The sequence below is a fragment of the Colius striatus genome, chromosome 17 (assembly GCF_028858725.1).
Source record: "Colius striatus isolate bColStr4 chromosome 17, bColStr4.1.hap1, whole genome shotgun sequence".
In the NCBI taxonomy this organism is placed as follows: Eukaryota; Metazoa; Chordata; class Aves; order Coliiformes; family Coliidae; genus Colius; species Colius striatus.
Window position 1 is genome coordinate 2,636,560 of NC_084775.1, and position 19,878 is coordinate 2,656,437.

General features: G+C 57.8%; 3 protein-coding genes across 20 annotated transcripts in view; 2 read left to right on the plus strand and 1 right to left on the minus strand.

The window, feature by feature from the left end:
• AIFM3 (apoptosis inducing factor mitochondria associated 3) overlaps positions 1-1,408 on the plus strand; it is a 58,064-nt gene extending 56,656 nt beyond the window's left edge. For 3 of the 4 annotated variants that reach the window (XM_062009851.1, XM_062009850.1, XM_062009853.1), the window contains 2 exons: positions 719-739; positions 1,279-1,408. In XM_062009851.1, coding sequence (XP_061865835.1) covers positions 719-739; positions 1,279-1,318 — 61 coding nt within the window. In that variant the 3' untranslated portion in view covers positions 1,319-1,408. The remainder of the gene's footprint in view (positions 1-718; positions 740-1,278) is intronic. The other variant, XM_062009852.1, reaches the window with a different exon arrangement.
• A 4,414-nt stretch (positions 1,409-5,822) lies between these two features.
• LOC133627123 (transmembrane protein 17A-like) lies at positions 5,823-7,214 on the plus strand. The gene is made up of 4 exons (XM_062010322.1): positions 5,823-5,940; positions 6,199-6,302; positions 6,666-6,779; positions 6,945-7,214. Exons 1-4 carry the CDS (start codon positions 5,823-5,825, stop codon positions 7,212-7,214), a joined length of 606 nt encoding a protein of 201 aa, XP_061866306.1.
• A 417-nt stretch (positions 7,215-7,631) lies between these two features.
• Positions 7,632-17,111, minus strand: P2RX6 (purinergic receptor P2X 6). Of its 15 annotated transcripts, XM_062009981.1 has the most exons (12): positions 16,780-17,111; positions 16,466-16,616; positions 16,296-16,367; positions 13,385-13,460; positions 12,874-12,967; positions 12,518-12,598; positions 11,568-11,709; positions 11,276-11,385; positions 10,728-10,821; positions 9,583-9,648; positions 8,776-8,853; positions 7,632-8,016 (listed from the first exon to the last, which is right to left on the minus strand). In XM_062009981.1, the coding sequence occupies exons 1-12, from the start codon at positions 16,914-16,916 to the stop codon at positions 7,978-7,980; spliced, it is 1,140 nt and encodes a 379-aa protein (XP_061865965.1). In that variant the 5' UTR covers positions 16,917-17,111; the 3' UTR covers positions 7,632-7,977. The 15 variants fall into 15 exon arrangements, 14 of the variants coding, with proteins under 14 accessions (XP_061865965.1, XP_061865958.1, XP_061865962.1 ...); XM_062009974.1 differs by lacking the exons at positions 16,296-16,367; positions 16,466-16,616; positions 16,780-17,111 and adding exons at positions 10,967-11,146; positions 13,655-16,072; XM_062009978.1 differs by lacking the exons at positions 16,296-16,367; positions 16,466-16,616; positions 16,780-17,111 and adding an exon at positions 13,655-16,072.
• Between the last annotated feature and the right edge of the window lie 2,767 nt (positions 17,112-19,878).

The following is a 19,878-nucleotide window of genomic DNA, read 5'->3' on the forward strand; positions in this document are numbered from 1 at the left end:
CTGCCACTGGCGCTGCCACCTCACCGAGGCAGCACTGCCTGATGCACCCAGTCAGTCAAGGGGACCCACAGAGAGGGTCTGTGTGTGCAGCCTGGGAACAGCCCTCTACAAGAGCAAAGCTCAGAGAGAGCCCACAGTGCCTGGGCACTGGCCCCTGCTGTCTCAGCCTCTGGTTCATTGAGGTGTAACTCATAGGCAAAATGCATTTTTCTCCCTTTGTTTTTTTCATACCCCTGCGTGCAGAGGGTGGGTACAAAACCTGCTGTGCTGGAAGGCAAAGGCCAGGGAGGTGACAACAGCTGGGAAGAAGCCTTTAGAGTGGGAATCTGAACTGAGTAAGGATGTGGGTCCCAGCCTCTGGGATGCTTCCACATCTGGAATAAAAGCAGACTTTTTAAAAAGCCTGGGGAGAGAAGCACTCCCAGCCCCTGGTCAGCCCTGAGCCAGCTTAGGCACTCCTTGGGTGAGGAGCATGTCAAGAGCCCACCTGACCACCAGTGACTGGGGCAGGGTTGTGCCCATCATCTCCAGTACCTCAGGAAAGGGTTGCTGGCCGTCCAGTTTGCTGCTGGGAGGGAGGTGGCATCTCCCGGGCAGCCTGGTGGCAGTGGGAACTGCTGGCCCTCATGGTGGGGCTCAGCAAACCTGGAGGAGGCCAGTCTACCTAAACCTGAATGTCTTTTCTCTCTCTGTCTCCTGCTGCCTCTGCACCTTTTAGGCTGTTTGTCCGTCACGGCAAGTACGTTGGGTTTGGGACCCTGGGTGTGTTGGGAGGGACAGCCAGCCCCCTGCTTGGGCCGTGCCCCTAATTCCTGCCCTGGTCACGGCTGTGTGCTTGTTTCTCATCCCCCCCACAGCGAGGTGATGCTGCTGGGCTGGGGGTGAGGATGGGGGTGGCTGGAGCCACACTGGGGGTGGGCAGACATGGGCATAGATCTGCCCAGAACAGGCAGTGCCTGCTGGCTGGGACCACGCTCAGCAGGACGTGCCTGTCACTCGGTGGCTTCCCATCGATCTTCAGCTCAATGCCACAAAAGCTTGTTTTTAAGTTTCAAAAAAATACTCTTTGAATTCAGTTTTACATGGAATTGTGGGTCTGCAGGGGTTTTTGCACAGCCTGCCTGGACTGGCTGTGGCTCTACACTGGTGTGGGCAATGGGATGGGGACGGATGGTCCAGGTGCCAAGGGCAGTGCCCACACTGAGGGCACGCCAAGCACGCTTCCCTCTGCATGTCCAGAATCATCTCATAGCACTGCTGGTGTATTCTCTGTTTTAGAACTGGAGATATGTCCTGGCTAACTGGGAAAGGCTCCTAACGTGGCTGGTGGCTGCACCCTCCTGATGCTGCATTCGCCATGGGGACGGCAGGGACACAGCGGCTGAGTCACTTCCCCCAGAGACATGGCTGGACCCAGCTCCTGTCCCAGCACGTGGACCTTTCCAGCAGCCCAGCCACAGCTCCTCTGCCCTGGGATGTGGCTCTGCTGCTGTGCTTCCCATGGGATGCTCCAGCAGCAGCCCCCCAAGAGTAGGGACGGGCACGGGCGCTGTGCTGCTGCTGCTGACAATGAGAGGGGTCCCCAGGAGGCGCTGCCCCAAGCACATCCCTCATCTCTGAAACAGCACGAGTGCCTTTCATTGCTCCCTGTGTTTTCCAGCATGTTGCCCCTTACCACATGCTCCTGGGTCCCAGCAGAGCTCCAGTGCACATCCCCTTGGAGCCTAGCAGCCACTCCTGGCTGTGCTGCTGCAGTGCTTGCCAAGGCTTTTCCTGGCACCTGGCAGGGGGGCAAGGGGATGGGATCCTGCCAGCTGCTCTGTACAGCCTGTGCTTGAGTTTCACATTCTCCCTTCTCCGGGCTGGTCACCCTGTCCAGCCTCCCCAGCAGAGGTGAGTCCCTGCCCAAGCAGAGGGTTCTGGAGCTCATGGATCCACATCCCAGTGTCTACAGCATCTCCCTGTCCTGGAGCAGACATGGGGCTGCAGCGCTGCTCCCCATTGGGCACTGGCAGCTCTCAGTCCCCAGGGTGCAGAGCACAGGCTCCTCAGAGAGATGTGACAGCCAGAGTTCAGCCCCCAGGCTCGGTGGCCATCCCTCCAGCCAGCCTTGTAATGTCTCTCTCCTTTAATCACCCTGCTGCTGAGATGACACACAAGGGGAGGTAGCTGGAGGAGTGTTTCTGGCTGTCCCCTGGCCTTCCTCACTCCTTCCTCCTGTTGCCTGGTGACAAAGCCACATTTCTCATTTCAGCTTTCCATGTTGGTGCTCTGCTGTTGTTTTGGCCTCTTGCTGGAGGAAGAGCCTTGTCTCCAGCTCAGGAGTGGACCTGGCCAGCCCACAGCCCCATGATTGTCAGCCCAGTAGAGCCAGGGAGTAGAACACCCCTTAGAGAGCTTCCAGTGCTGTGTCCTGGGGGAGGTTCCTTCCCCAGCAGTCAATGTTGTACCCTGAGCCCAATGTAAGAAGATTTATATTTTTGATTCCCCTCCTGTGAATTAAAGCAGTACTATTCTTGGGAGCTGATCACCTCTGATTCCTTCCAAGGCCTTGGGTCACCTCTGCAGGTCAGCTGGGTGGTACAAGCACCTCTTTTGTGGAGGTTTCCAACTTGTGTCCTTATTTCCAGACTTTGGAATCTGTGCTGGGTAGAAACCTGGTGATGAACAGGGGCCTCTCTTGAACCATCTGCTGGATCCACAAAGGGATGGGAACTTGGAGGTTTCACCTTGGGTCCTGAAAGGCCAGTGTCGATGTCCCCAGTGCAGCGTGGCTGAGGGATTCCTCTGAGGGCAGAACAAGGCCCAGGCACACTTACCAGGAGATGCAGCTTTGCATCCCACTTCTTGCTGGTGCGATGATCAGACACTGCTCAGGCAGTTCCCAAGCTGCAAGTGCCTGGGGACGCTGGGCCCTGCATGGTGTGTCCCCCAGAGCTCTGGAGCTTCCCCCCTGAGCTCTCCAGTGCACTTTCCATGCTGGGTGGGACTGGCAGCTCCTACACTCCATATGCTCCAGCTCAGCTGGGCGGAGCTTTCCCAAGGCGTCTGTCTTCCTGCTCAGCTGAAGGCTCGGCATCCACTGCAGTCCTCCTGGGCAGATCAGCACGGTGCTTTGCTCACACCCTTTCACTACTTCACCTCTGCTGGAGCCTCACCCAGTGCTGGGCATGAGCTGCTCATGCAGCTGAAGCCCATGCAGAGGCTGAGGAAGGACCTTCTGCCCCTGCTTAGAGCTGCAGTGTGGGCAACAAATCCCAACCTCCCTTAGAGCTGTTTCAGCTGGGGCTGGGAACATCACCCCATGGCAGAAAAAAACCCAGTCACCACCATGGCTTTCCTGAGAACATGTGCCAGGTTACAGGCAGTGCTGCTGGCACTGCTGGGCATCCTGGCACCGACCTGTGGGCATTGCCTCTCTGCACCACTGCAGAATGTTTACCTGGCACCCCTTGTCCAGCACCCCAGCAAATGCTTAGCAGTGGTGAGCAGGTCCTGGAGCTGGGAGAGGTGGGGCTGTCTCCTCTGCCACCTCTCCAGGCACATCTTCCAATCTCTCATGCCAGGACAGAGAGTTTCCAGCTCTTCTTAAGAAGAGCCCTGTTCCCATTGGCAATGAGCCACTAGGTGCTGGGACACATGCACCATGTTACTGATCCCCAGCTGCATTGCCCCATCACATTTATCTTCACCAGACTGCCCAGGTATCTCCTAGGTTGCTCACCTGGGTTGCCCACGCAGATGTGATGCCCTCAGACTCCCAGCTCTGCCCCAGCCCCTGCTCCAGTCTCACCTCACATGCAGGCAGGCCCCACGTGTTGGGCACAGCACACCTTCCCTTCCCCACCTCTGAGAACCCCTCTGGACGTCTCCTGGTGGCATTGCACCAGGTGACAGGTTTATTTGTGGTTCCCTCTTGCCCTAAGTTTTGTCAGGTTTCCCAGACACGGAGCACGGCCTCACCCTCATCCAGCTCGGCCTTTGCACCTTGCACATCGTTGGGTGAGCGCTGCCTCTTCAGCTAATGCCAGACTCCTCCCTTTGCTCCTTACAGCCCCTAAGGAGGTTGTGGCAACACAAGTAGCTTTGGCTCCTTCCTTCCTGCAATGGCACACTTGTCCTGGCTGCCCTCGTCCTGGCTAGAGCTGGCCCAAGCTGAAAGATGGCCAAGCAACTCCAGGCAAGTCTTGACGGAGCAGTGGCACAGGCTGCCCAGAGGGGTTGTGGAGGCTCCTTCCTTGGAGGTCTTCAAGAGCCACCTGGACACGTTCCTATGCAACCTGATCTAGGTGAACCTGCTTCTGCAGGGAGGTTGGACTAGATGATCTCTAAAGGTCCCTTCCAACCCCTACCATTCTATGATTCTATGATTCCCAGTGCCACTTCTGAGGTCATGAGGTGCTACAGGCTGTGGTTAAACACCCCCCGCCCCCGATACAATGCAGACTATCTTCTTGCCTATGGCACCCCCAGCTGTCTCTCTCAGGTACAGCCATGACCACAAGGGCCTTTCCACTCACCTCCTGTCCTCCCTTAGCTCAGTGTCCTTATCTAACATCAGGCTAATGCTTAGAGCAGGGGGTATTTTTCCCACACCTGTTTACATTTGCTGTGAATTCCACTTCATGTTGGTTTGGGGTTTGAGTTTTCTTTCCCAGTAACACGAAGACAGGGGAGCAGCTATCCTGAGCTGGGCTGTGAGGCCACACTGTGGTGTCCCAGCTGCTTGGAAGAGCTGGAGAAAGGACATGCACCCTGGGCTGTGCTCAGAGCTTGGACCTGCCTTGATGGGCTGATCCTTGTGGGTGGAAGCCCTTGATGGGCCTCAGCTAGTCATGCATTTGTCTCACCACACCTTCAGCCCCATATGCTGTTTTTTGGCAGCATGTGGCCACGAGCTCTGCAGCTTCACTTTGGCTTTATCAAGCAGAAGAATCCTCTTTTTGTTTTCTCATGTCCCTTGCCAGTGCCTGGCCCTTAAGAATCACACTTATGATGCTCCTTCCTGGTATCTTCAGCACCTTCTGTGATGGGTTGGAGGCTGAAGATGATGAGATGAGACTACGTCTCCGGGTAGGACTAACTGTGAAGGCCCCAAAGCCCCTTCACCTGCCATTCACCTCTGGCTCAACCACTCTCTAACCCCCACCCTCACCAGCCATCCCCAGGACCCCCGAGCCTGGCTGGAGCTGGGAGATGCTGGGCAGCCCATCAGCAGAGAAGCTCACAGTCATGGGCAAAACGAGACTGGAGGCTTTGAAGAAGCATTTCTGGCAAAGAGCACCATCCCCTGCCAGACATCCTCATCAGGGAGTTCTGAGCAGTAATTACATCAATACAACCTGCTTGGGAGAGGTGCAGGGGACGCCACTGCATCCCTGCCACAGCCACAAGTACAACCTGCTGCTCACCCCAAAATCCTGCTGCAGAGAGGCCCTGTGTCCTCCTGGCTCCCACAGAATGACAGGGGTTGGAAGGGACCTCTAAGGATCATCCAGTCCAACTCCTCTGTTAAAGCAGGTCCCACCTAGATCGGGGGGCACAGGAACATGTCCAGGTGGGTTTGGAAACCTCTCCAGAAGGAGCCTCCATACGCTCCCCAGGCAGCCTGGGCCATGGCTCCCTCACCAACTCCCCGGTCAGCCTGGTGTCTCCAGAGGGGATTTTCCTTCCCCACGTGCCCCAGCTCAGCAGCCCCGGCCCTGGGGAGCCAATGGCCAGCTGGCCTCACGCATTAGCCCCACGAGTCATCCCGTTAACTGCCTTCTGGCTAATCCTGGCTGAGCCGGGCCGGGCCGGGGCAAGGGACCTGTGCTGCAGCCATGGCTGCGCCCACCCTGCTGCCCCCCAACCTCCGCCAGGGCCTGGCAGCCGCCAGCAGCTCCTTCTTCACCAACAACAGGACAGGAGACAGCGGCACAGCCCCCAGACACCACCCAGGTACGGGAGGGGGGCCGAGGGAGGCCGTGCTGTCCCTCCATCCCCCGTGAGCCTGCTCAGCAGATCACCAAAGCACCCACGGGCCTCTGAGCCAGGAGCACCCAAAGGGTCCCTGCACCCAGGGAAGTGGAAATGAGTGCATTTGCTGCAGACAGCTGTAGTTGTCCCCCAGCCACGGCAGGGGCCATGGCCCTCCCCGTGGTGAGCTGCGAGGCAGTGGGTGCTGGCAGCCCTCCCACTCCTGCCTGCCCTGCCTAGCCCCCGAGGTGCTGGCCAGCCTGCCTCTTCAGATGATGCTCTACTTCAACGGCTACTACTTCCCTGTCTGGTGCCTGGCTGAGGGAATGATGCTGCAGCTGAAGGTACCAAGCCATGGGGCAGGGGGTGGGGGGCTGAGCCTGCTCCTGCCCTGCCTCCCTGGGCACGCAGCGGCCGCACTGAGCCCTGGGGAAGGGGGGAGGGGAGGAAGAGGACAGAAGAACCTCCTCAAAATCAGTGGGTCCCCATCACCAAAGACCCTGTCCCCTCACCTCTGGCCCCTAGAAATGGAAATCGTGAGAACCACTGAACTTCCTAGGCAGGGATGGTTAAACCAAGAGGGCAGAGCGGGCAGCACTGGGCACGGGGGATGAGAGCAAAGACAGAGCAAGGGGAGCCGAGCAGGCGGCAGTGGGCACAGGGAGCCGGGCAGGAGCTGCAGGGACGAGGCTGTGCCCCCGTTACAGTACCAGCTGCTGCCGCCGCACTACCAGTTCCTGCTGGTCGCTGCCCTGCTCGTCCTCTCGCTGGCCGAGGGCTGCCGCCTGTACCTGGGCTCCGTGGGGAACCTGCAGGAGAAGGTAACGCCGTGTTACCAGGGCACGGACCGCCCCCGCACCAGGCTCGGGAGAGCCCCAGCCCGCGGCGGCACGGCTCCGGCCGTCCGGAGCCCCCGAGGCCGCGAGGGGCCGCCGCGGCCTCCGGCCCGGCCTCCGCGGCCCCGTCAGCGGGCTCCTCCCCTGCAGGTGCCCGAGCTGGCCGGCTTCCTCCTGCTCTCCGTGCTGATCCAGCTGCCCGTGCTGCTGTTCCTGCTGACGGACGGGCGCGTCCTGCTCCTGCCGCTGGAGACGGCCGTGCGCGGCCCGTTCCTCGCCTTCCTCCTGGCCGAGACGGCGGCCGCCTTCCTGGCGCTGCGGGCCATGGCGCGGCGGCTGACGGCGCGGTTCCGCCTGCGCCAGCTCCCGCGGGGCGCCGGGGCCGGGCTGATGCCGGGGGACACCCCCCGCCGCCGTTAGTCCCGGCCGGGAGCATCAAACGCTGCTCGGACCCTTCCCCCCCGCCCCCTCCCCGCCATGTTTCTGAGCCGCAGGGCTCGGCCGCTTGTTGCCGTTCCCGCAGCCGGCGGCCCCAGCCCCGGAGCCGGCACAGCCCGTGGGGGACACCGCCAGAGCATCCAGCCCCTGTCCTCGCTGAGCGTCAGCCCCGGGCACGGGCGGGACCCCGGGGCGCGGGAGCCACCGCACCCCCCAGCAAGCACCAGCCGGGGGCTCAGCTCGGCCACCCTGCGTGGGCCCGGCCGCAGGGCGAGGCAGCCCTGCTCCTTCCCGGGAGCTCGGAAGGATGGGGGCTGCAGCGGTGAAGCTTTCTCAGGATGCACCAGCGGCACCACAGGACCTCTGCAGCCACCTCCGGACACACAGCAGAGCCGCCTCCCGCTTTCCAAATTGCTTTATTTCATTGCGACCCCATTTCTGACGGGAAATCAAGGCCCGGGGCTCTCTGGAACGTGAAGAAGTGTTTTAAGCCTCTTGTGCTGGGAGGCAGCAGCTCGGCAGCACAGCCCTGCTGTTAGGGCCGGCAGCTGCACAAGGGGTGGCTTCATGTTCCAGGAGCCAAGAACTGCTGCTGATGGAAATGTTTCTCCAGCCAAGGCAGACTCCAACCCCAGCAGCACACACTGGGGACGGGGCAACTGGGCTGCAGCCATCCCTCCTCCTCACATCTACCTGTAGACTGCTCCAGAGCGAGGGGGGTTGTGGTGGACCCTTCCCCCTGTCCCTACGCTGCAGCCTCGCTCTTACCTTTAGGGGGTTTTGCCTGTGAAATAAAGGGACATCTTGGAATACTCGAGACAACCTGCCCAGGCAGGTGGTCCCATGTGGCTTTGCCCAGTCCCATGTGACCAGATTCATTGAGACCCCTCACTCCACTTGTGGTTTGAAGTCGGGCATTAGGAATGAGATTTCTTTCCCCTGGTAGGATGGAGCAGCACTGGGGCAGTTCACCAGGAGCTGGGGGATCTTGGTTCCTAAGACTTGGCTAGAAAGCCTGCAGATGCCCCAAGCTGAGGCTGGCAGCTCTCCTGCTCTGCAGGGGCCTCCCAGCCCACCCCCTGCAACTCCCTAATTCCCCAGGGATGGGCAGTGCTAAAGCAGGAATCACACATGGCAAGAAAACCTGTCCCCAACCTGCAGCACCAGCACTCATGCTCATGCTCATCCCACATAGAGCTCGGCCAGATTCAGTTCAGAAGAGGGAGAATAATGTGGAGCTGGGTCAGATTTCTACAGTGAGGTCCCCTCGAAGACTCCTTCCCATCTAACGGTGGTTGAGGAGGTGCTACAGCTTTCCCTGGAGTCCAGGCACCAGCTGGGTCCCTCTGTCCCTCTCTGCTGCCTGTGCCCATTAAACTCAGAGGCAGTTCAGTTCAGACCAGCCACCAAGCCCAAGGGTCGAATGCTAAGAATTGCTCCACTGGGGTTTTCCCAGATCTTGTGAATCCAGTTTCAATCAAGGGGCAGAAAATTAAGTCTGCCTGAAAAAACTTCACTGCGACCCAAATGGCCCCATCCTTACCTCCTCAAACTTCTCCTTCCAGTAGAAGTCAGCCTTTGCATCCAGGTAGAGCAGAACCAGGTCACAGACCACCGTGGCCTGGAGACAGACAAGCACAGCAGGGCAGTCAGCAGCGAAGCTTCCTGAGCAGTGCCAGGCCCTCTGCCCTGCTCCCACCAACCCCAGCACCCAGCCAGCACTGGGGGCCACCAGCCTGACCTGGCCCTGGCCCAGGCCACCCAGGCAACTCAGCCTCCTCCTCTCTGACCCAATCCACTCCCATTAGCTGCAGAGGGGCTTAGACACAATCAGCTGGGCTGCCACAGGCATAAGGTGAGGGCTGGGCCAGCAGAGTGACACCATCACAACCAGTAAGGGACTGGGATGACCTGATGTGGGAGGAAGGAGGGGGCAGTGAGGGACGCCAGGCTGCCTGCGACCCCGCTCAAAGGAAAAAGCTACAGAAGTGCTCTTCGAGGGGCTGCCTGTCTCCATGACCACAGCTCCATGTCCACACACTGTCTCCCATCAGGATCAGGGGAGAAACACAGAGAGGAGCTGCCCTCTCCTGTCAGCCAAGGCAGCAGAACAGACTGTCCAGCAGTATCCCAGCCATGTGCTTCCCTGGGGTCAGCACCAACACCAGCCTTCAGAGCTGCCCCTGCCACTGCCTGGGCTCCCTGGCCTGGCAGCCACTAGGAACACAGGAGCTATCACCCTGCCAGACCCCCTGCCCAGGAAGCCTTGTGCCCAGGCAGGGGGAACAACAGAGCAGTGGCAGCTCCCAGCCCACCGACCCGAGGAAAGGGGCGTATGTGGGGTACTCACAGCCCCAAAGAAGGCAATGCCGGTGCCGAAGCTGACGGCAGCAGGAACGATGCTGAACTTCCCAGCCTGGTGAGAGACAGCAGGTGGAGGCTGGGGAGAGGCTGAGGACCGGGCCCACGGAGCAGCGTGCTTAAAGCCAGGGAGGTGCTGGAGGAAACCGGGGTCATCTCTCCATGCCCAGCTGTAGGAACCTGGCTGCCTCAACTCAAAACCCCTTTGGCTGTCAAAGAAGGGATTGAGGCAACCCGTGACTCTGTGGCAGCAGAGGCTGCTGTGACCTACTGACGCCTGCAGCATGGCAGGAGCATCCCTCAGGCTGCAGGACCCCAGCAGCTGCCACCCACAGAACTACATTCCAGCCAACAGCATGGCCTGATGTCATCTGTCTCTGCTCCACTCTGGGTACCTCCAAGGAAAGAGGTTTTCAGGTTTGTCTCTCCCATTTCCCACCTCTCAAATCTGGTCTTACTACCCAGAAGTGGTGTGCCCTGTCCTGCACCACATGCTTCAGGTGAAAAGGCCACTGTGAAGCACAACAGACAGCTCTGGACATCTCTGGAGGTGGCAAACCTTCTCAGCACAGGCTCCATCTTGCACAGCTGAGTAATGAGTTTGTCAGTGATGCTGCTCTGTGCAGCAGCCATGACCATGCTCATGCCTTTTCTCTCCAAGGGTACAATTAATCAAGAGGGATTATAAATTGTCCAGGTACAGAAAGTTCAGGTTCATCTTTGCCAGGGTGCAGCCAACGAGACCCTCTGAGAAGCCCACTGGCCCACTGCCCAGACAAGCTCACCATGCCTACAGGCACTTCCCAACACCCATGCCAGACCCTCAGGGAGGGAAGTCTCCCTGCTTGGAGAAGCTTCTCTTAAAATCATAGAACCATAGAATGGTGGGGGTTGGAAGGGACTTTTAGAGATCATCTAGTCCAACCCCCCTTCAGAAGCAGGGTCACCTAGATCAGGTCGCATAGGACCATTTTTTCCTGCTTTGCTTGGAAAACTCTGGGAAGAGGTGAAGGGCTCACCAGGGTGGGCAGCAGCAACGCCAGCGGGAAGGCAGCGGGCTGGCCGCAGGAGAGAGCAGCAGGGAGCAGCACAAGGAGTCAGCCCTGGGGACAGGGCCTGCAGAGGAGCTCGTACCTGACCGTGCACCGAGATGTCAAAGCGGATGCCGTAGAGCTTCAGCAGGTTCCGGTAGAGCCCCTGCCGGGGGTCCCGGTAGTAGGAGGCAGTTCTGCAGGAGACATGAGGCTCAGCTCCGGCAGCCACAGCAGCTCTGGCAGGCGCTGGGGAGAGGAGGCTGCTGCGGCCACCTCGTGTCTGTGACACCTTGTGCCCTGCAGCGGGTGGGGGGTGGTCCCTGTGCTGCCACAACTCACTGGGCTGGCACCAGCAGCAGGGTGGCAGCGGGGTCCCTGGCACCCAGCAGGATCCCCGGCAGCACACGCCCCTCCTCGACCGCTTCAGGGTCCGCACAGGTCTGGGCAGCTGCGTCCCTGCCCTCAGGCAGGTGATGCCTTGCACAGCTCCAAGCAGAACAGAGCTCCAGGGTGCAGCCTCTGTGCTGAGCCCCACTGCCTGTTGGTCCTGTGGCTCCTGTCAGAGCATCGCTCGGGAAGGCCGAGCTGCCACCAGCTGCCGTGTGCTCAACCCACAGGCCCCTGTGGCCACTGTGCCAGCATCCTCACCTGAAGTTGTACCTCCTGTCCTGCAGGCTGAAGGAGTACTGTGGCTGACATTGGGCAGCAGGGTGATCCAGGTTGCAGTCCCAGTCGATGCGAACTCCAATGCTCCCTCCCTGCACAACACAACACACTCCAAGGGAAGCACAGGGTCAGAGATCTGCCGAGTTCTTGACTCTTCAAACATTCACAGGCCACATATTCCCTTAGGATTTCAGGGGTCTGTCTTGTCCCCTGCCCCTTGCCCCCCACATCCCTGGGGAATTTGGAATCGTCCTCCATACAAACAAACAAATACCAGCAGTGCAAGGTCTTCAAAGGTCTCTCCAGCTGCCTCCACCATGTCACGGACACGGAAGACAGGGCAGGAGGGGTTGAAGTGTGGATCGTATGTGCAGCTCTTGAAATAAGTGGAGTCGTTGGTTTGCAAAGTATTGCACCTGAGACAGGAGAGAGAGAAGGAGGGGGAGCTGTGATGGCTGGAGGGGGCTGTGGGGGGTCAGGGAGCCCCACTGCAGCTCTGGAGTGGGACCACTTATGCTCCTGCTTCAGGGGGAGTCATTGCCTATCCTAAAGCCTCAGCTGGACAGAGGGTAGAGGGAAACCAGCCCAGAGGAACCACACATGGAGTTATCATCCTTTACAGCACGTGCCAAGGTCCTTCCCCTCCCAGCTCCTCTCCTCCACCTCTGCCTTTGTGCTTCTCTTTTCTTCCCAGCACCCGGCTCCCACTGTTGTGAGACACAGTGACCCAGCCTAAGTTAGTGTTTTGGGGCTGACAGCATGGGCAGTGCAGCTGCCCCGAGCCACATCTCCTGCCAGAGTAAGGCAGCCATCTGCATGCTTGGGGATGCAAAGCCAGTGCAGCCCTTTACTGGGCCTCGCTGAGACCATTTTGCAGGGTCTAAAAATGCTAAAACATATGGGCTAAAATGAGACCTTGGGAAGGACTGGCCTTGTCTGGCACTGTCTGTGGTGATCTAGATAGGCAGATGGACACCAGTCTCTCTCTCTGAGGGCTTCCCATCCCATTTTGCCTTCATATCTGCAAATATAAGTGCCACTGAAGTGCCCAGTGTTCCCCTTGAACACAGCACCCTGAGCCACAGCTGCCTGAGCCACCACTCACCCTGGATGGCACGTGGCCTCTCAGGCTCCTGGGCTGCTCAGCCCCCAGGCAGGCAAGCTCAGGGCAGAGGCTGGACCTCGGCTGTACACACAGCCTGGCTGGAGGAGCATCATACTTACTTGGAGAAGTTAAATTTGGTGAAGTGGACAGTGTTTTTTATAAAAAGAGTGAAATTCGCTGCCTCAGCCAGAAGAGGTTTCCTGGAAAACAACCATCAATGAACTCAAAAGTTTGCCCAAGGGGCCAAGACACATCCCCATTCCCCCCACTCTGAAGCCTCTTCCACAATCCCAGGGCTATGGCTACAATGGACAGTTGCAAGAAATGTCCTGCGTTTAACTGACCAGTAGATCAATGTCAAAGATCTCCTTGAGCCTCGTTTCCCCTCAGGAAACTATGACCAGGCCACTGGGTACAGAGAGCAGAGGGAAGAAACCAAAGCTCTCAAGGCCTGGTCTCCTCACCCCACGCTTACCTGGGCAGGGTGTTGTTCTCCACAGGACACCAGCCATAGATCTCACAGGTGGAATGGCTGGTGTTGAACTTCACACATTTCCCAGTCTTTATCCCTAAAAAAGAGATTATACATATCATCTATTATTCCTTTTCAAAACACCTTCTCTGCAGTTCCCCTCCTGGGACAGTGTCCACTTGTTCTGGCCTTCTCAAAACCTGAACCACAAAGACCACCCTGGGATCATCTTCAGTGTTTACTCCATCCAATAACTTTGGGGTGAAACCTTCCCTCGAGGCCGAATGACAGGAGCTGTTTTACAACGACATGCAGTGCTGGTTGCTGCCAGCATGTCTGTCCAGTGCAGCCTGTCCTGCCCCATTGTGAGGCTTTGCCAAGTACAAACAGCTGGGGAGCACTGCTGTGAACTTCCAAAACCACTGAGCCGGAGCAACCGGGCACCTTCGTGGAGCTGTCTTGTTACCAAGCATGAGAAATGACACGATTCTGTGAGGGTTAAAACACCCAGTACCGTTGCCATGAACCACTGGGTTTCCCATGGGACAATCTGCATCTTCTGTGCACATTGCATCGAGGATGGAGGGGCTCTGAGAAACATAGAGAGAGAGAAACGCTGTCACTGCACCAGGGCCATGCTGCCACTCACCCGCAGCTCTGTGCTTGCCTCCTGGTTCTCCAGGCACATCCCAAAGGCTTATAGGAGACATCCACTGTGGCAGGAACCTAGCCAAGCCTCCAGCCAGCTGGGAGAGAGGCATCTCTGAGGGGCAACCCTTCCCACCTGCCTCCACGCTTGCTGGGACACTTGCTGCTTCCCTTCAGAGAGTGTGGGCAGGAGGTTCTGCTCCCCCTCTGCTCTGCCCTGCTGAGGCCTCATCTGGAGTCCTGTGTCCAGTTCTGGGCTCCCCAGCTCCAGAGGGACAGGGAACTGCTGGAGAGAGGCCAGTGCAGGGCTGCCAAGATGACCAGGGGACTGGAGCATCTTCCTAATGAGGAAAGGCTGCGGGACCCGGGGCTGTTTAGTCTGGAGAAGAGGAGACTGGAGGAGAATCTCATTAATATTTACAAGTATGTTTTTCTGTGGTGTCCAGTGACAGGACAAGGGGTAATGGACAAAAGCTGGAACACAGAAAGTTCCACTTAAGGAAAAACTCCTTTGGTGCTGAGGTGAGGGAGCCCTGGTCCAGGCTGCCCAGGGAGGGTGTGGAGGCTCGTTCTTGGGAGGTTTCCAAACCCACCTGGACATGTTCCTGTGCCCTCTGATCGAGGGGAACCTGCTTTAGGAGGAGGGTTGGACTAGATGAACTTTAGAGGTCCTTTCCAATCCTCTCCATTCTGTGATAGCTGGGACCTTTGGCTGGGACTAGGAACAAGTATAGCTAGGTTCAGGAGAGCCTTAATGGCAGAGCATCTTGTAAAGCACCACCACAATTTCCCCAAGGAAGAGCTGCAAAGACCCTAAATACACCATAACATGAGTTTTACTAGAGACAGAGAAATCTTTTCCTTCACTCTGGAGCCATCTGATTGCCAGAAGCAGCAAAAATCTCTGATTCAGAGCAACGATGGCAGGTGGGGGAATATGAGTACCACCTTCCCCCAGCTACTCCCAGGCCACCACAGGAGTCACCAGACCATCAGAAACCCACCTCCTCAAGCCCAGAAGGACACAGAGAACTAAAGGCAAGTGGGGAAACCCCAGTTACAGAGTCAGAAGCCAGGCTCAGGGCAGCCTCAGCCCCTTGAAACTCAGGGCTGAAAGGTTTATATTTACTTTCTGTGGTCACAGATATGTGGCTAGAGAATGATTTTATTCTTAAATCCTATTAGGAACAATAGCTGATTTCCAGCCCTTGTCAGCTATGGAGCCACATACCAGCAGCCCAGGAGCAAAGTGAACTTTCTGAGAGTGCAAGCCACCAGCAGCATCACGTGTGAGCAAAGAAGGATGAGGCTTCTCCCAAAATCATCCCCTTAGGACATGGTCTTGCCTTGCTTTGGGCCACTCACCAATGTCACTCACCAGTGCACACCCATCAGCAGCATCTGGACCTTTAATTGCTGAGCACTGCTGGATGTGCCAGAGACCATGACTGGAGCAAAATGGTCTCTCAGCCCCAGAGCTGACGTCTGGGCAGAGTGGATGCACTGCCTGACTAATGCACTTCTGGCTCTAAATCTACTTTGATCATCTTCATTAACCTTCACAGCATCTCACAGAAGCAGTGAGTTTCCAACCACTCAAAGTATTCAAGACCAACATTGACAAGATCTCCCTAAGTCACAGCTCAGCCACAGATCTCAGCTCAACACAGACTTCAGCTGATAAACAATCTGTCCCGTGTTCGGGTGCTGTCTCTGGCCCCAGAAAGACTTTTCCCTGGTCTGCCAGCACAGAATGGTTTAGTCATCAAGAATATTTGGAACTTCTAGAAAAGCCAAAAGCTGTCACTGCTAAGTGGGCTGTGTTTGAGAGCAGCCTGACCCAGCAGCCTGCCTGAAGCAGGATCAGGCCAGGCATGGCACAGCAGCCACTGCAAAAGCCAATGGGACCTGCAGGACAAACAGTTCTTGGCTCAGGCACAAGGTGCCAGCAGTAGCTTCACTTAAAACACATTTGCTACTGTCTGCCAAGCAGGGTCCAGCTTGGGAGAGTTCAGTTGAGGAGCTGGCTTGAACCCAGTCTTAAAGGGAAGATTTCTCCCAGGCAACATATACCACTAAGTGCTGGCTGTCAGGGAAACCACCTAGACTTTGTGCTCCATCCCTCCTAAAAATAGGACACTAAGATGGAGAGGATATTATTCCTGCAGCAGAGAATTAGAAAGGAAACATGACACAGGTATCCAGGGAGCGTATGTAAATACATCAGGAAAAATGGCAGAACAGAGAACAGACTGGAGCAGCAAGTCAATAAACCAAGAATGCCTGTGAGACTCAAGAAGGAACCCGGATAACAGAGGTATTAGCTGGGGAGGGCAGTGCTGATGCCAGTCACACTGCAGATATGGAACAGCAATGGGGCAACACAGCTCAGCCTCCCCGGAGTGGCCGTTGTCAGGCAGCAGGTAAAGCAGCCTGTAAATATCACAGTGTCACCACCCACCAAGATGCCCAGAGAGCTGTTGAAGTCTTGACAGACCACGTCCCTTGTCCTTCTTGGCCCCAGCAGTGACTCCGGCAGACTGCTTGGATATGTGTTCATGCAGGCATGATAGAGCAAGCGCAAATGACTAAGATCTACGGAGCAATGAGAATGAGGAAAATCGCCTTTGTTTGTAACAAAGAAATCCCCTTTTCCCTTCAGTTTGATCTCGCGCCGGGTTCTGCAGGATCCCTGCCCAGCTGCAAGGCGGCAGCACCGAGCGGCTGTGTGGAGGGAAGCCCCGGCGCCGGGCTGCGGGCGGGCAGCGCGCACCTACCTCGGGACAGGCGCCCTGCGTTTGCTCTGCTGTAGCGATGAAATTGGTCACCAGAAAAAGCACGTTTTCTCCCTAAGGAAGCGAGAAGACGCCTTCAAGCTGGGTTTTTCACCCCGTCACGCTCCTCACGCTCCCTGCCCCGAGGTGTCTGCAGCGCCCAGAGCTCGTACCTGGGGGGGCCGGGCGAAGTCCGCCGCGTCCCACAGCCGCCGGTCCGCGCCCCCCGCCTCGGCCACCGCCGTCCCCTTCAGCTTGGTGACCACGGCGGCGCGCGGGGCACGGTCCGTGTCCTGGTAGCCCTTCCGCAGCAGCAGCACCCACCTGCAGCGGGGTGGGGGCAGTGAGGCGTGCTGATGGGACCCCGGCCGCCCCCAGCGCCGAGCCCTACCCGAGCAGGTAGCCCAGCACGCCGAGCCCTACCCGAGCAGGTAGCCCAGCACGCCGAGCCCTACCCGAGCAGGTAGCCCAGCACGCCGAGCCCTACCCGAGCAGGTAGCCCAGCACGCCGAGCTGAAGCAGCCGCTGCAGCAGCCCGACCCGCCGGTTCCGCGTCAGCGCGAACTTCGCCGTCTTGTAGTCGAGCAGCTCGCTGCACGGCCCGCCCGGCGGCCCGCCCGCCATGGCCAGCGGCGGGGCACTGCGGGCTACCGGCGGGACACTGCGGGAGACCGGCGGGATCACTGCGGGGCACCGTCCGCGGCTCCACCCCCTGTGCAGCACGCACGGCTCGGCAAGCAGATGAAGGAGGGAGGGAGGAGGATTGGCTCCGGCCCGGCGCCGTTTAGGGGTCAGGAGCGGACGCTGGGCTTGTGCTGCCGGTCCCGAGAGGCAGCGCCGGGGCCGTGTCCCCGCCATGGCAGCGCAGGAGCAGCAGAACGCAGCTGTGGCAGCGCAGGAGCGCAGGGCGCCGGGGCCCGGTGAGAACGCTCGGCGAGCCTCTGCCCAAGGCGCTTCCCGGCGGTGGCCGGACGGGAGAGAGCCTGTGCCTGGCTGCGTGCCGGGCTGGTGGCGTGAGCCTGGGCTCTGGGGCCAGCCCCTCAGAAACTGACCTGTGTGCCCTCTCCACTGCCAGGAACCAGTGCGAACACCCCAACCCAGGCACTGACAGTTCATGGTTTCCACGAGCGACAATATTATTGTAACTCCTCTGAGTACTGAACCGAGCCAAGATTTATGTGCAGAAAACGCTGAGGAGCATTTTCTGCCCACCTTGGAATCAGAGAATGGTGGGATTTGGAAGGGACCTTTAGAGATCATCCGGTCCACTCCCCTGCCAAAGCAGGATCAGGTCGCACAGGAATGTCCAGGTGGGTTTGGAAACCTCCCAAGAAGGAGCCTCCACATCCTCCCTGGGCAGCCTGAGCCAGGGCTCCCTCACTTCAACAGTAAGGAAGGTTTTTTCCTTACATTTAAATGGAACTTTTTGTGTTCCAGCTTCCTTCCATCACCCTTTGTCCTGTCACTGGATACAACAGAAAGAAAAGTGACACCCACCATTTAGATATTTGTTGATGTTGATTAGATACCCTCTTCAGTCTCCTCTTCTCCAGACTGAACAGCCCCAGTTCCGGCAGCCTTTCCTCACAAGGAAGATGCTCCAGTCCCCTCAGCATCTTGGTGGCCCTGCACTGGCCTCTCTGCAGCAGTTCCCTGTCCCTCTGGAGCTGGGGAGCCCAGAACTGGACACAGGACTCCAGATGAGGCCTCAGCAGGGCAGAGCAGAGGGGGAGCAGAACCTCCCTTGACCTGCTGCCCACACTCTTCTTGATGCTCCCAGGCTGCCATTGGCTTCTTGCCCAAGAGGGCACGTTGCTGGCTCATGTTCAGTTTATTATCAACCAGCCTTCCCAGGTCTCTCTCCTCGAGCTGCTCTCCAGCAGGACCCCCCAGCTTATCCTGGTGCATGGGATATACTGGTGCATGCAAATCTTATCACTAATGTCCTTCTAAATGTCTGCAGCACGTGCTCTGAGAGGGTGTTTGGTGGTTTCTGGTGGTGGTTCATGAGTCGGTGGTCACCATCTCCCCCTGCCCCAGTTCCCTTTCCCTCCTCTCCCTGTTGTTTGGACACACGGGCAGGTTGTCGCAGGCTCTTGACTCCACTTCCCCTGAGTCCCAGCCAGGTTTCTGCTGGTGACAAGCACAAACAATAGCAGGTGTTTCAACCTGAACCCTTGTTCCTGCAGCCTTCCCAACCAAGTTGTCCTTGCTCTTGTGACGCCTTGACATCAGAAAGCCCGACCATCTCCTTCAGCTTCAGCAGATTTTGTCTTTACTGGACTTGTATTTTTGATCTCTTTATAAACCTTGCTCTGGTTTGTTTTGCTCCAGGCTCAGACACTTGTCAAGTGCTGACAAGTTCACTCCAGGCCAGATGAATGTACCTGAGAGAGCACCTGGCAGGCTGCCATGGAAAACAACTTCCTCCAGCCCAGCCAGGCCCAGGAGGGATCAGGCTGTGCTCAGGTGAGGTATTTTGGGTACATTTGCTGGGTACATACTCTGTGGTATACTTTTGAGAAGAAATGACTGAGAAGCACCCTCTGAGAAGAGCAACAGCCCCCACAGTGCTGCCAACAGCCATCGGGACCCAAACGTTCCCCTGAGGCTGTTCCCCCAGGGCCCAGTGGGGCCCAGAGGGATTCAGTGATCACTGAGGGACACAGGAAAGCCTCCAGACCAGGTTTTGTGCCCCTCTAGAGAGATGGCAGTGGAGCCTGTCAGCCAGTAAAGTTCTCCCTTTCCAGCTGTTGCTTAATTACTTCAGTGGCCTGTAGACTAAAATTTGCATTAAAACTTTTGGTCCCCTGAGCCAATGGTCTGTCAAATCTTGGCAAAATGCTGTTCTTTGTGTGACCTTTACTCATTATAAAGCCAATAAAATCCCAAAACACACCTCCATATCAAAGGCCACCCACCCCCAAGGTGCCCATTGGCTCAGGGGTCCAAAAGTGCTGCTGATCAGATCTAGAGAACCGTCTCCTTCCCGGGTATGGTCCCAGAGTCTGACTGCAGAGCCTCCACTCTGCTCCACACTGCGTGGCATTGCAGGGAATGGCTGTGTTGTGGATTCCCCACATCCCAGCAGCAGTCGGATCCACCCTGAAAGCCTTTGATTTTATACCTTCCCTTCATTGGTGAACAATGCTGATCTTTAATATAAGTTTTAATGTAAGGTTTCATTTCCAGGCCACTGATGTAATTATGCCACACCCTGCCAGATTGTGCTCCCTCCTTCCAACTGAAGCCCCCAGCAGTTAGAGGGGAGGTTCCCGTGGCTGCTGGCAAAGGGTGTGGGGCACGTGGGGGGTGTGAGGCACTTCCCAGCTTTCAGCGACTCTGGGGGGAAGCCCCTACACCCCACTGCTGCTAACTGCCAGCCTCGTGAGCGGGGTCCTCAGCAAGGGGGTTTTGAGAGCCTGGAAGAGCTGGGGAGGGGTGGGAAGGAGCCGGGAGGGGGAAGCACCCCATGGGGGTATTACACGGGCTACTGCTGATGGGGTGGGGGAGCCACTGGGACCACCCATCCATGCTCAGTTCTGAGTCCCCCACAGGGGTGGTGGCGGCTGAGGAGCTGCAGGGC